This window comes from Setaria viridis, chromosome 2 (assembly GCF_005286985.2).
Source record: "Setaria viridis chromosome 2, Setaria_viridis_v4.0, whole genome shotgun sequence".
NCBI lineage: Eukaryota > Viridiplantae > Streptophyta > Magnoliopsida > Poales > Poaceae > Setaria > Setaria viridis.
The window spans coordinates 13028406-13041058 of record NC_048264.2 but is presented as its reverse complement, the minus strand read 5'-3'; the positions used below and the strand labels follow the sequence as shown (position 1 = coordinate 13041058).

The window sequence follows — 12653 nt, the reverse complement described above, 5'->3', positions numbered from 1 at the left end:
GAACTGGCAACAAGCCAACAAGTGCGAGGAAACCATGGGCTGTTCAATCCAACCATCTGCTGGATTTGGATCCAATAACTCTGCATCTCTCTCGTTGAAACTTTTTCTCCCGGCCGGTCGTGTGAATTCGCCTCAGATTCTATCCTTTGGTCGGCGCATGCACGATGCCTTTTTTCACCCAAACTCACCAACATTCCTGACACGAGCAGGTGGCCACGCGCTCATAAAATAGCTGAAGCCAAGGCCATGATTTCCAGCCCAAGTGGCGTGGCAAGTTTTTTTGTTTCGTCCGGTGCTCACTTTTGCATCCCCTTGTGGACGGGATTGAACCACCGGCGGCTCAGCCCAACTCGTCACAGACCATGCATTAGTGTGGCTAAGCCTTTCCCTGCTTTTGTTTTACTCGCTGATGGCGACCTAATTTGATTCTATTGGGAGGGTGTTAGCTGCTAGTGAGTGAGCCGAGGCTACCATGGCCACAAGATCAGCCGAAATGGCGCCGGTGGTGGGGCCGGGGCGAGATGGAGCTGGATGAGTGTGATGTCAGTGTGAGGATGGACTATGGAGGTCGGTGTTGGGCGGCTGTCTGCGCCAACAACAAGAAGCAATCATGCTTGCTTTTTTTTCCCCTTTGGTTAGGAGCTGATCAATTATAAGAGAACTAGCTGCCTCTCTGTATTTGTTTTATTTTTGTCTATTTTAGGATGCCGTAACCTTATCCAGCATTATGAAAAAGCAAGAGATCGAGAAAGGCATGGAACATATGGGATATTCTTCAATAATACGACCACCTAGCTAGATTAAGCACAATGCTGGGTCTTGCTGCAAAAAATATGAAAGAAGTACATTGTGCTGCTGGGCCATTCATACAAAAAAAAGTAGTTGTTGTATTTCTATTGATTAGTGTGTGTATTTTAAACATATACATTGATAGCATGTGCCAGCTGCAAGTAATGCTTCGAGATGCAATAATTGCAGTAGGGCAAAGAAAAAGGGAGAACAGGAAGTTAGTTTGAAGCTAGTGAAGAAGAACATATATAGAATTGAAGTAAAAATCGCAGAAGTTGTCGAAGTTTGTAAAATGTACTGGTAATAAATCCAGCATTCGTCGTTGGTACTGCCTGAATGACTTCATGGCCGTGGGTAGTAGGAATCCCAAGTGCTTGCGCCTGAATTCAGTCTACAAGGGTCAGAATTCTGAAACACGAGGGGAACTTTTTATGATTACAACTAACATGTGAAAGCTACGCTCATATGTGGCGCTATAATTGGATTTTGCATTCGGTATAGTATTTTTTTTTATATTCTGAGTGGTCCGTTTTTCAAACTTTGAATCATGTCTAACTTGCAGAATTGAATGGGTAAACTGCATACAACCTGCTTAAAAGTTTGCAACGAGAAAAATAAGTAAAAGACACACATCCATCCAAGTATGAGCTTAGAAGACGTCAAATGCATCGTTAAACAGGGGAATGCTCTCTGTCCAATGTAGAACAGATACCCAGGCCATGAGCACCAAAACTTTCCAAAATTATAAGAAAAAAACTGCATTGCAGCATAAACCCCTTATAAATACCCTCCATGACAGCCCCAAAACCACAAACACAAGCAAAGCACTCACCTTCCCAACAGCTCTTGCTCTCGGCTCTCCACACTAGCTTCCAGCGAGAGCTTGCATTGTCAATCAGCTCAAATGGGCAAGGAGGTGGATGTGTCCACTCTCGAGGCCGGCGGCGCCCGCGACTACGCGGACCCGCCGCCGGCGCCGCTCGTCGACATCGACGAGCTCGGCAAGTGGTCCCTGTACCGCGCCGTGATCGCCGAGTTCGTGGCCACGCTGCTGTTCCTGTACATCACGGTGGCGACGGTAATCGGGTACAAGCACCAGACGGACGCGTCGGCGTCGGGGCCCGACGCGGCGTGCGGCGGCGTGGGCATCCTCGGCATCGCGTGGGCGTTCGGCGGTATGATCTTCATCCTCGTCTACTGCACCGCCGGCATCTCCGGAGGCCACATCAACCCGGCGGTCACCTTCGGCCTTTTCCTGGCGCGCAAGGTGTCCCTGGTGCGCGCAATCCTCTACATGGCGGCGCAGTGCTTGGGAGCCATCTGCGGAGTCGCGCTCGTCAAGGGCTTCCAGAGCGGCTTCTACGTGCGCTACGGCGGCGGCGCCAACGAGGTCAGCACCGGGTACTCCACCGGCACCGGCCTCGCCGCCGAGATTGTCGGCACCTTCGTTCTCGTCTACACCGTCTTCTCCGCCACCGACCCCAAGCGTAACGCCCGCGACTCCCACATCCCGGTATGTAATTGCTGCACACAATCTTGGGTCTTTGAGTTGTGACTTGCACATTGCAAGAAGCCAAGAACTCGCTGTGCTGATGCATGCCGACGAATTGGTCAGGTGTTGGCGCCGCTGCCCATTGGGTTCGCTGTGTTCATGGTGCACTTGGCGACGATCCCGATCACCGGCACGGGGATCAACCCGGCGAGGAGCCTCGGCGCCGCCGTAGTGTACAACAACAACAAGGCCTGGAGCGACCAGGTACTGCATCTCTCCCCTTGGCACATGGTGCAAGATTGCAGCAGCTAGCAATGGTTTCATCGATTAATTGTCCTGGAACAAACTGACAATTTTGTTTCATTTGCAGTGGATCTTCTGGGTGGGTCCGTTCATCGGCGCGGCGATCGCGGCGCTGTACCACCAGATCGTCCTCCGCGCCAGCGCCAGGGGCTACGGCTCTTTCCGGAGCAACGCCTAGGCCGACCTCGTCGTCGACGACATCCACAGCCGAGCAGGCCGTGACTGTGCTCTTCCTCCTCCGGAGTTTAAGTTGAACGGAGGGGGAGAGCCCCGGCGTGGTTAATGTAGTAGCAGTAGGAGCTTCAGTTTAACTGTTTAAGTGTTGGAACTGCCAGCAACGGCAGAGCAAGTGTTTTGTGTGTGCTGTGGAAAGCAAAGTGTAAGTCTGCGTGTGTGTGCCATGTTGGCTTGAAGTCAAATTAATAAAGATGGAGGGATCCAAGTATGGTTTTCTTTTTCTTTCAAACTCGGTTTGACCCCATTTTTGAAGAGTTACTTTAGATCTCTTGTGCCGCCTTGAGCTAGGGACGTCACCAATTTGGAAGGGGTCCTTGGGCTGCTCAGGCAGCTTAAACGGGTGCAAGTTAGTGAGTAGGAAATGGCACCAAGATTACGAGAAGACCAGCGGTTTGGAATGTCCCTTTTCTAAATAGAGCAGGTAGAACTAGAGGCCCCAACTAAGTAGCGCAACAACAACACCAGCCGGTCAAATTAGAACATCAACACTACATCAGAAATAATTTGTACTGGCACGTGGATTTTTTTTGCTGGCGGGTCTGCTAGTTGCCACCTGCCAACACAAAAGTCTCTGGGAGCGGCGTGTTAAAAACTGTCAACACAAATGCATTTGTGCTGACGGGTCACATAAGCACCCGCCAGCACAAATGATCTTCATTTGTGCTGGCGTGTGCTTATGTCAACCGTCAGCACAAATGCATTTTTAATTTATATAGATGGGAAGGGTTAAAAGATTTTAACCAGCTAAAAAAATTTATCTTACACACGATAATATATTTGTAACATGTATTAGACTAAGTATATGTTGTTGTGTAAGAGTTTCAAGAACTTTAAAGTGATTTACTATTTTCTAGGGATTAAATAATTATAAACATGCTTATTCAAAGAATTGATATTTGAACTAAATTTTTTGTATGTAAGATTACAAATTTCAGAAAACTAACATTAAATACGTACACATGTTCTGTTTTGACTCAAATCATGAATGTACACGAAAGATTCACAAGTTTGTTAGGTATATTTATCACTTCTATTAAACGTTTTGATGAAAATAATTTTTAATAATATCTATAAACGTGGTTCAAAAATTATATTAGTTGACATGAAATCATTTTATGAGTCCACAACCTCAACTTAAAAGTTTCAGTGTGTTATAAAAAATTTAGATTATACAAATGCACACATTACTTACAAATGTTTTATAAAACTCAAATCCAACTTTCAAGTTTACGAACTACCTTGTCAAAATATTTATCTTATATATTCTAATATAATTTTTATATGTATTAGAATACATATATATTCTCTTGTAGGAGTTTCAATAACTTTTGAATTGATTTGCTTAGTTTAAATAAATTTGAATGTAAAAAGAAAAATTTAAACAGATTTTTGTTGGCGGGCGCTTAAGTCACCCGTTAGTACAGACACCCCTATATTTGTACAGGCGGTGAACATAAGCGCCCATCTGTGCAGTTCATGCGCGGGAAACGAAAAATTTGTAGAGAATGAAAATTTTATCTGACTTCACGCTCACTCTCTTTTATCTCTCTTTTATCTCCTGTTCTCCCTCTCGTCGTGATTCATCCTTATCTCTTCCTGGCCATTCCTCTCTCTCCATTATCTCTTCTTCCCTCCCTCCACTGAGTCTCTCCCTCTCTTCATGACGTCGGCGAAGCCAACTCGGGCAGCGCGGTCGTGGCCTACCGATAGCCGCCCAGCTCGACGGGGTAGTCGTGGGCAGAGCAGCTGCAGCTTGGTAGCCTCGGGTGGCGGGGGCGGCCTGCACACAGACGACGGGTGCATGGCCGGTGCGGGCGATCATCGTGAGCATCGCAGGCATGCGACCGGCTAGCGGGGTCAACGCCGTGCGAGGTAACCGCGGACGGCCGTCGCCGGCGGGGTGAGGAGCGTGTGTCCAGCGGGGTCAACGCCACCACTCCCGCACCTACGGGCGTCCAGCAAGAGCCGCGCGCATGGGGCCGCAGAGCGCGTCACAGCTCGCTCGGCTGCTCCGGCAGTGTGGCTAGTGGAGGCTCAAGAGGGGCGGCTAGCAGCGTCTCTCCATGTGGCAGGGGCATGCTTCGGACAGGCAGCTCACCTTACCGCGTGTGAGTTTCCTCAGCTCCACTGCTCCACAAAGCATCGTGGGTAAGCTTGCAAGCTTTGCACTTTGTTGATAAGTCCATCTCATATTTTGCTAGCTACGCGTGTACTAATGAACTTGTTGATGTTCGTTGAAATACCCATGAGACATTTCGCTTGCCTTTCCTTCTAATTTTGTCTTTTATTTTCCTTCCATAGTCTCGGGCATTGTAGGTGATGGAGCAGCAGGCGGTGGAGTAGCTAGCTGCATGCAGGCAGCTTGAGCTACGGTCAAGGCATTGCTGTTGGCTACGAGCGATGGAGAGGCGGCGTTGCGGTCGGCTACAAGCGGTGGAACGGCAGCCAGCGCTGCCTACGGGGAGCTTCACCATTTGTATCGTGCGGCTGCGGCATGGCAGGCTGCAAGTGGCTGCGGCTACCAGCAACGCTATTTTTTTAACCGTACAACTATTAGTGCTAGCAGGTGATAAAAGGCACCACCAGTGCAAATGGTATCTGTGTTGGTGGTTGTGCACCCGCTAACAAAGATGACGATTTGTGCTGACTCAAGGTTCCTAGCGGGTGCTGAATCAGCCAGCACAGATATGTTTTGGCTGTCACTACAAATCTTTTGTGGCGTAGTGCAATACACGTCGTACAATGTCATCACACTTAAAGATTTAAGGAATTGGTAAAACGTGGCTACCTACCTGGCGCACCACGGTTCCATATTATGCAGGGGCAACAATGCCTTGGATATTACAGAGTTTGAATTACAACTTGGATAGGAAGTAACTCAGTTTGATCTACAACTATCTCTAAGCTCATACCAACCGAGTCCATCACTACCACATGTGCGTACATGATCTGTACACTAAATTTACAGTCCGAGTCAACTATTATTACATGACGAGTTAACTACGGTCACATGACGGCAGATCCTTTACCAGCCTCTCTCAATCTTAACCAGGTTCTCTGACCAGATTAAGATTGTCTCTGAATTTTTCAAACTTCTGAGCTGCCAAGGCTTTAGTAAGCCCACTTGCTAACTGATCTCGAGACCGAATAAACCGAATCTATAATTGCTTCCTTGCTACTCTTTCTCATACATAATGGAAGTTAATTTCAGTATGGTTAGCTCTTGCATGAAACACAGGATTAGCTGAAAGATATGTAGCACCAAGATTGTCACACCATAGATAAGGAATCTGGTCTAACTTTACTCCTAATTTTTTAACAAAGGTTCGATCCATATTACCTCAGTAGTGGCATTAGCTAGGGATTTATACTCGGCTTCAATGCTAGATCTTGAAACGGTTGGTTGCTTTCTTGCACTCCACGATATCAAATTTGGTCCAAGAAATATTGCAAAACCACCTGTCGGTCTTTGATCATCTATATAACCAGCCCAATCCACATCTATAAATGCACTCACCAAGGTAGAATCTGACTTCTTAATGCTTAACCTAATATCAATTGTTCCTTTGACATACCTCAAAATTCTTTTGACCACACTCCAATGAGAACTTGTCAGAGCATGTAGAAATTGGCAAACTTTGTTCACTGCATAAGCCAAATTTGTTCTTGTAAGTGTGAGATACTGTAATGCTCCTACTATGCTCCTATAACGAGTTCCATTTTTGGCAGTTAAGGGATTTCCATCTTCCTTTGATATCTTTTATGTTGCCGACAAAGGAGTTGGGGAACTTTTGCAATTTGTCATACCCACTCATGTAAGAATACCAGAGGCATACTTTCCTTGAGACAACTGTATGCCTCCCTTCATAGGCTGTACTTAAATTCCAAGGAAATAGTTTAAGTCACCAGGATCCTTGAGAACAAACTCTTCTCTTAACTTGGTCAGTAAAATAGTAACAGTATTAACAAATGAACTAAACATAATAATGTCATCCACATAGATCAACATAAAGATAATTATATCTCCTCTTGAATATAGAAATAGAGATGTATCAGATTTTGATGCCTTGAACCCAATATCATATAATTTTATACTCAACCTTGAATACCAAGCCCTGGGAGCTTGTTTTAGACCATATAGTTCCTTATCCAATTCACACACATATCTAGGTCTTGAACTATCCTCAACGCCTGGTGGTTGTTTCATATAAACCTCCTCTTCAAGAACACCATGCAAAAACATGTTTTGCACGTAAAAGCTATCTTAAGCACCAACCCCTTGATATGGCAATAGACAAAACCAACCTTACAGTAGCAATTTTAACCATAGGACTAAAGTTATCTAGTATCTTCATAATCAATCCCATATCTTTGTTTGAATCCTTTTGCTACTAACCTGGCTTTGTAATAATCAACACTTCCATCAGCTTTTCTTTTCACTTTGTAAACCCACTTGCAATCAATAAGATTTAGACCTTCTTTAGGAGGAACTACGTGCCATGTCTTGTTCTTGTGAAGTGCTGAGATTTCCTCCTCCATTGCACATGCCCATCTTGGATCAGATAGAGCTTCAAATAAATTATCAGGTTCTCCTGTAGAACAAAAGTCTGTGTACCTAATGGTACCCTCAGTGTAGATTTTAGGTTTGAAAATCCCACTTTGTGACCTAATTTTGTGACACGGTGATGCATGATGTGAAGCAATGTTGTTGGCCACACCAGATTCGGAGCTGTCATCACGAGGAGCCACTGCCGCTCGATTCGTGTCAGCAGTAGCCAGGGAGGAATCACCACCTATCAAGACCGTTGCCGCCCCCAGCAGGAGGCAACGCCGAGAACAGTGCGTGCACAGGTTGGCCGCCAGATGCGAGAAGCGTATCTGCCTTCGATTCTGTGCCTGACTTGCCAAAGAATCCACTTCAGATTCGGTGCTATTGTTGTCGCCTTCCTGAATTGGCAAGCCCGGCTATTGTATACTCCTGGAGCCTCCAACTTGAGCAGAATTTTTTCTGAATAATCCTGCTTGTCAGCACTAGGAGAGTCATCCATATTAGTATGATCATCAATAAATATTGAGTCAACACTATTTGCCCCTGGCTCATATTATGAAGATGATTAGGAAGAAGAAGGATTTCTTGTCAAAGCAGTGCTCCAGCGTTTTCATGCAAAAACTCAAAGGGAAAAATAGCTTCATCAAAAACTACAACTCTTGAGATGTAAACACGCCCAGAGGAAATATACAAACACTTGAACCCCTTGTGTAAGGTACTATAACCAAGGAAAGCACATCTTTTGGATCTAAAGGCTAATTTTCATTGTTGAGGGGCCTTATTGGTATATTTAGCAATCACGAATAAATCCACAAGTGCATGAATATACTATTGTAGCATTTCACCCAAGAGTATTCCCAAGGGTATCGTATTTCCCAAAGGAAGGTGGATAGGTCAAAAGAGTTTACGATGCATATGAGTATATCATAAGATGGATAGAGACACTACTCAAGGTAGGGGTAAGATAATGATAGATAGGGTAGTGTGACACACACAAGAATCATCTCAAGATAACTAAGCTAGGGAGAAGGACTAAGAGTTAGCTCTAGGTTCATATGTACTTACTATATACTGCACAGATCATACAAGCATAATATACATACACATTGTGTAAGCCTTAGTTATATGCACACAGGCACTACAGGGAGACAGTACTCGTACCGGGGTGCTGGTAAAGTTACTGCTAATTTTCGAACTTCTACAGCGTACCCGAACATGGGGGATTACGAAGTACGGATAGGGTTGTCACCACCTGTCACCTACCCCTAGCAACCCGTGGGGAAAACTCATATCCAATGAAGCTAAGCAACCATGCTTGCACTGTTAACAACACTCCAGCCATCCTGAGCTATTGTATCCATGACTGAATCCACCATAAACATGGACATTGAACCGATGCCGTGGCATAGATCGACTAGCCTATATGTGGTATATTCGCACACAAGGTATGTATTGTAGCATGGTATAAAGGCACACATGAGAGTATATACACCTATACTATAATAGCAAGGGTATACGACTAGCATACGAGCGTATAAGCCTAGCATATCAATATAGCAAGGGTATAAGACTACCTCATGCATATAAGAACCAAGCATAACACTATATGAAGAAGGTAAATACTTTGAATAGAATAAAGTCAATATAGGAATAAAAGATACAAGAGCTACTCTAACCTAACCCCACTAACTTGGAAACTATGAGGGAGAGAGTGATTCAACTTGTGGTGTGTGTTGGAAGTGAGAGCCTACCCCTCTATTTATAGCTCATAGAGGCAGTTACACAAGGGAATATTTGGGGTACCACCCCTAACTGACGTAGAGAAGCCGTCAACCACCGCCACGTGGAAGTAAATCATGAGGGGAGCCAGAGGCAGTTCAGCCGATCCAAGGGTTCGGACGAACCCTTGTGTCCCCCCTCGCAACCGCCTTCATCTAAGAGTCTGACATGTGGGTCCTGAAGGCGGTGCTCGGTGTTGATGCGGTGTTAAGGTGGTTTGAGGCTGTTTGTGAGCCCTTCAATCCATGTGCTACCCATGTGGCGATCTCTCATTGGTTGGAGTTGTGTTTCCTCGCCATGGAAGTGTGTTTTATCCTTTCTTTTGTGCTTATTCACCTGCAACCAAAAATATTCTCCAAGGACAAGTGGAACTACATTATTCTTAACTAAGTATGCGTGTAAGGAATGACAATCCTCCTTTATTCTTGAGCATATTGACGGTCATATTTGGTACTTAACGACGATCAACATGCATAGAATAGGCCAACAGGCACATCCAAACACTCAAAGAGACATATAATTCGGCTTCTCATGAAGTAAGAGCTCAAATGGGGTGTTAAAATTGACAACCTTACTTGGAAGGATGTTGATTAGATAGGCAGCAGTGAGGAACACCTCATCCCAGAATTTTAGAGGCATAGAAGCTTTTGCAAGGAGAGCTAGCCCAACTTCAACGATATGGCGATGCTTTCTCTCCGCTGATCCGTTTTATTGATGAGCATGCAGGCATGAGACATGATGAGCGATGCCTATCTTTTGGAAGAAAGAATTCAACCTCTCATACTCACCACCCCAATCTGTCTGTATTGATAGGATTTTTCTATCAAATTTTCTCTCTACAAGTTTCTGAAAATCATGGAAGACATGAAACACATTTGACTTATGGCGCAAGAGGTATATCCAAGTATATCCACTATAGTCGTCGATGAAACTAACATAGTAGGTGTATCTTTCCTACAGATGTTGGCGCCGACCCCTAGCCCACACATCAGAGTGGATTAATTCAAGTGGAGTAGTAGATACATTGTTAGATTTTGAGTATGGAAGCTGATGGCTTTTAGCCCTTTGGCACGAATCACAAATAGACTCATTACTATTATCATTAACAAAAGGTAAACCATTGTTCTTTAGAACATGGGAGACAATAGGAAGGGTAGGGTGCCCAAGATAACTATGCCACCTTTCAGTGGACAGTTTATTAACAGAAAGAACTTGCTTATTTCTACTTCCTTCTAAAGAGCTTGACTTCAATGGATATAGACCTCTCTCACATCTTCCTGGATGAAGAATTCTCCTCGTTGCTTGATCCTTAATGAGGAAAAAATTGGGATGAAATTCAAGATAAGTATTATTGTCATTTGCTAGGCGATGGACAAAATCAAGATTTTATGAGCAGAAGGAACATGAAGGATATTTTTTAAGTGCATATCACTAATTGGGAAGTGCAAAATAGAGTGACCAATATTATTGATTTTCATACATGTCCCATTTGCAACATGAACTTGGTCACAGCCTCCATACTTCTCATGGACCATCATCTTGTAAAGATCGGCAGTGATGTGATCTGTTGCTCCACTACCAACATACTAATTTGTATCAATCCCATAGGATGTAGTAGCTGATGCGGTTGTCTTGTTATTTTGCTGATAATCTTCCTCAAATCTATACCAACACTCAAGGGCAGTATGATTTGGTGTGTCACATATCTAACATCTTGGCTTGGAGGAACTGCTCTATCCTCCAGACTTGGCACCAGTGTTGTACTATCCACCAATACCACATCCTCTGCATCCTCTACCACGGAAGCCACCTCCACACCCACGGACATCGTAGTTGTTTCCTCAGCCACGGTACACAGAATTTGCTGGAAATTGATAATGGCTGCCCTGATCTTGCTGCATCTCCAATATCATCTCATATGCCATTACTTGTGCATAGAGTTCACTAAGGAGAATTGGATCAATCCGACCCATAACTGAGGTGACAATTGGGTTGTAATCAGAATCTAACCCGGTGAGTATGAAGGACACCATCTGATCATGTTCACCCTTCCTGCCAGCAACAGCCAATTCATCACCAAGAGCCTTCATCTTGTTGAAGTAGACAGCCGTAGTCATGCTTCCTTTCTTCAATGATGAGAGTTGCATGCACAGGTTTGTTATCCTTATGCAAGATTGCGCTGAGAACATTGCCTCTAGCGCCGCCCATACTTCAGCTGTAGATTCCAAGGTTGCCACTTGTCCCAACACCTCTTTAGAGATTGAATTGAATAGGAAAGTGAGCACCTGTTGATCTTGCGCCAGCCATGTAGAATACACCAGATTGAGGACCATCTCCTTGTACTTGTCCTCCTTCACAATCTCTAGGATCTAAGCTGGCGCTTTGGTGGATCCATCTAAGATCCCCATGAGTTGAGCTCCTCTAATTGGGGGAAGGACTTGCGCCTTCCATAGGTGTTTGTATAATTAACGACCGCGAATAAATCCACAAGCGCATGGATACCATTGTAGCTTTCACCTCAAAGTATTCCAAGGGTATCGAATCTAGGGGAACATATGTGTATACCTACGACTCTAGTATCCAAGGACAACCAGTGAAAGGTAGGCGAAGGGTAGAAAGGATTACTATGGATAGCACTGGATAAGTTAAAGGTCGATCTCTCGAGTCAAAATACTTGCTTCAGGCACCAAATTACCCTGAATGAGTCAGGTGCCTCCAGCCAATGGCTCTACGCTATATCCGAACATGGAGGATTACGAAGGACCAATAGGGCTGTCACCACCTATAACGTACCTCTGCGGCCCGTGCGATATAATGCAAATGAAGGATAACCCTTAGCCTAGACACCACGTCTACGCTACTGATTACTACTGCAGCCCAACTACATTTGTCGACCCATAGCAGACATACAACACTTCATATACATACCAAGTGACGAACCTGCGAGTAAGAGAACTAATCTCACTTATAGATATGTACTAAACAAGATAAGGAATCATGAATACTTACTTACTTAACTCAGAAGGAAGCAACCATCCATAGAGGTACATGATCGGAGTAAAGTGCTGACGAACTCAGCACTCCTCCAAGCTACTCCATTTCTCTCTCCCTATCCTAAGCACTAGCCTAAGCAGGGCTTTGCCATGGAGCTCTTCTCTTGATAGGAGTGAGGGACTTCTCCAAGTGGGGATGGAAGATGGTGTGTCTTGAAATGAGACCCCTCGCCCTCTATTTCTAGGCTTTTGGGGTCAATTTCGGGTAGGAATATTTGGGGAATCTTCCAAGCCGCCTTTGGGAAACTGTCAACCGCTGCCACACGTCATCTGGAGACGAAAGCAGGCAAGGGTGGTTCGGCCGAACTAGGGGTTCGACCGACCCCCTACAACCGCCTTTTGCACCACCTTTGCTTTGGGTCGCTGCCCTGTGGGTCCTCATGTGGGTACAGGGTGCTTGGTGGTGAATGTAGCTAGTTTCCTTCCGGTTGTGGGCCCATGGATCCATGTG

At 45.0% G+C, this 12653-nt stretch overlaps 1 protein-coding gene and 1 non-coding gene across 2 annotated transcripts; one reads left to right on the top strand and one right to left on the bottom strand.

Annotated features, from left to right (window-relative positions):
* The first annotated feature begins 1582 nt into the window (after positions 1-1582).
* Positions 1583-3050, top strand: LOC117842348 (aquaporin PIP2-6). The gene is made up of 3 exons (XM_034722759.2): positions 1583-2302; positions 2405-2545; positions 2652-3050. The coding sequence occupies exons 1-3, from the start codon at positions 1694-1696 to the stop codon at positions 2760-2762; spliced, it is 861 nt and encodes a 286-aa protein (XP_034578650.1). The 5' UTR covers positions 1583-1693; the 3' UTR covers positions 2763-3050.
* An 8011-nt stretch (positions 3051-11061) lies between these two features.
* On the bottom strand, positions 11062-11194 carry LOC117846646 (small nucleolar RNA Z247). The gene has a single exon (XR_004638375.1). It is a non-coding gene; the product is annotated as a small nucleolar RNA Z247 (small nucleolar RNA).
* Between the last annotated feature and the right edge of the window lie 1459 nt (positions 11195-12653).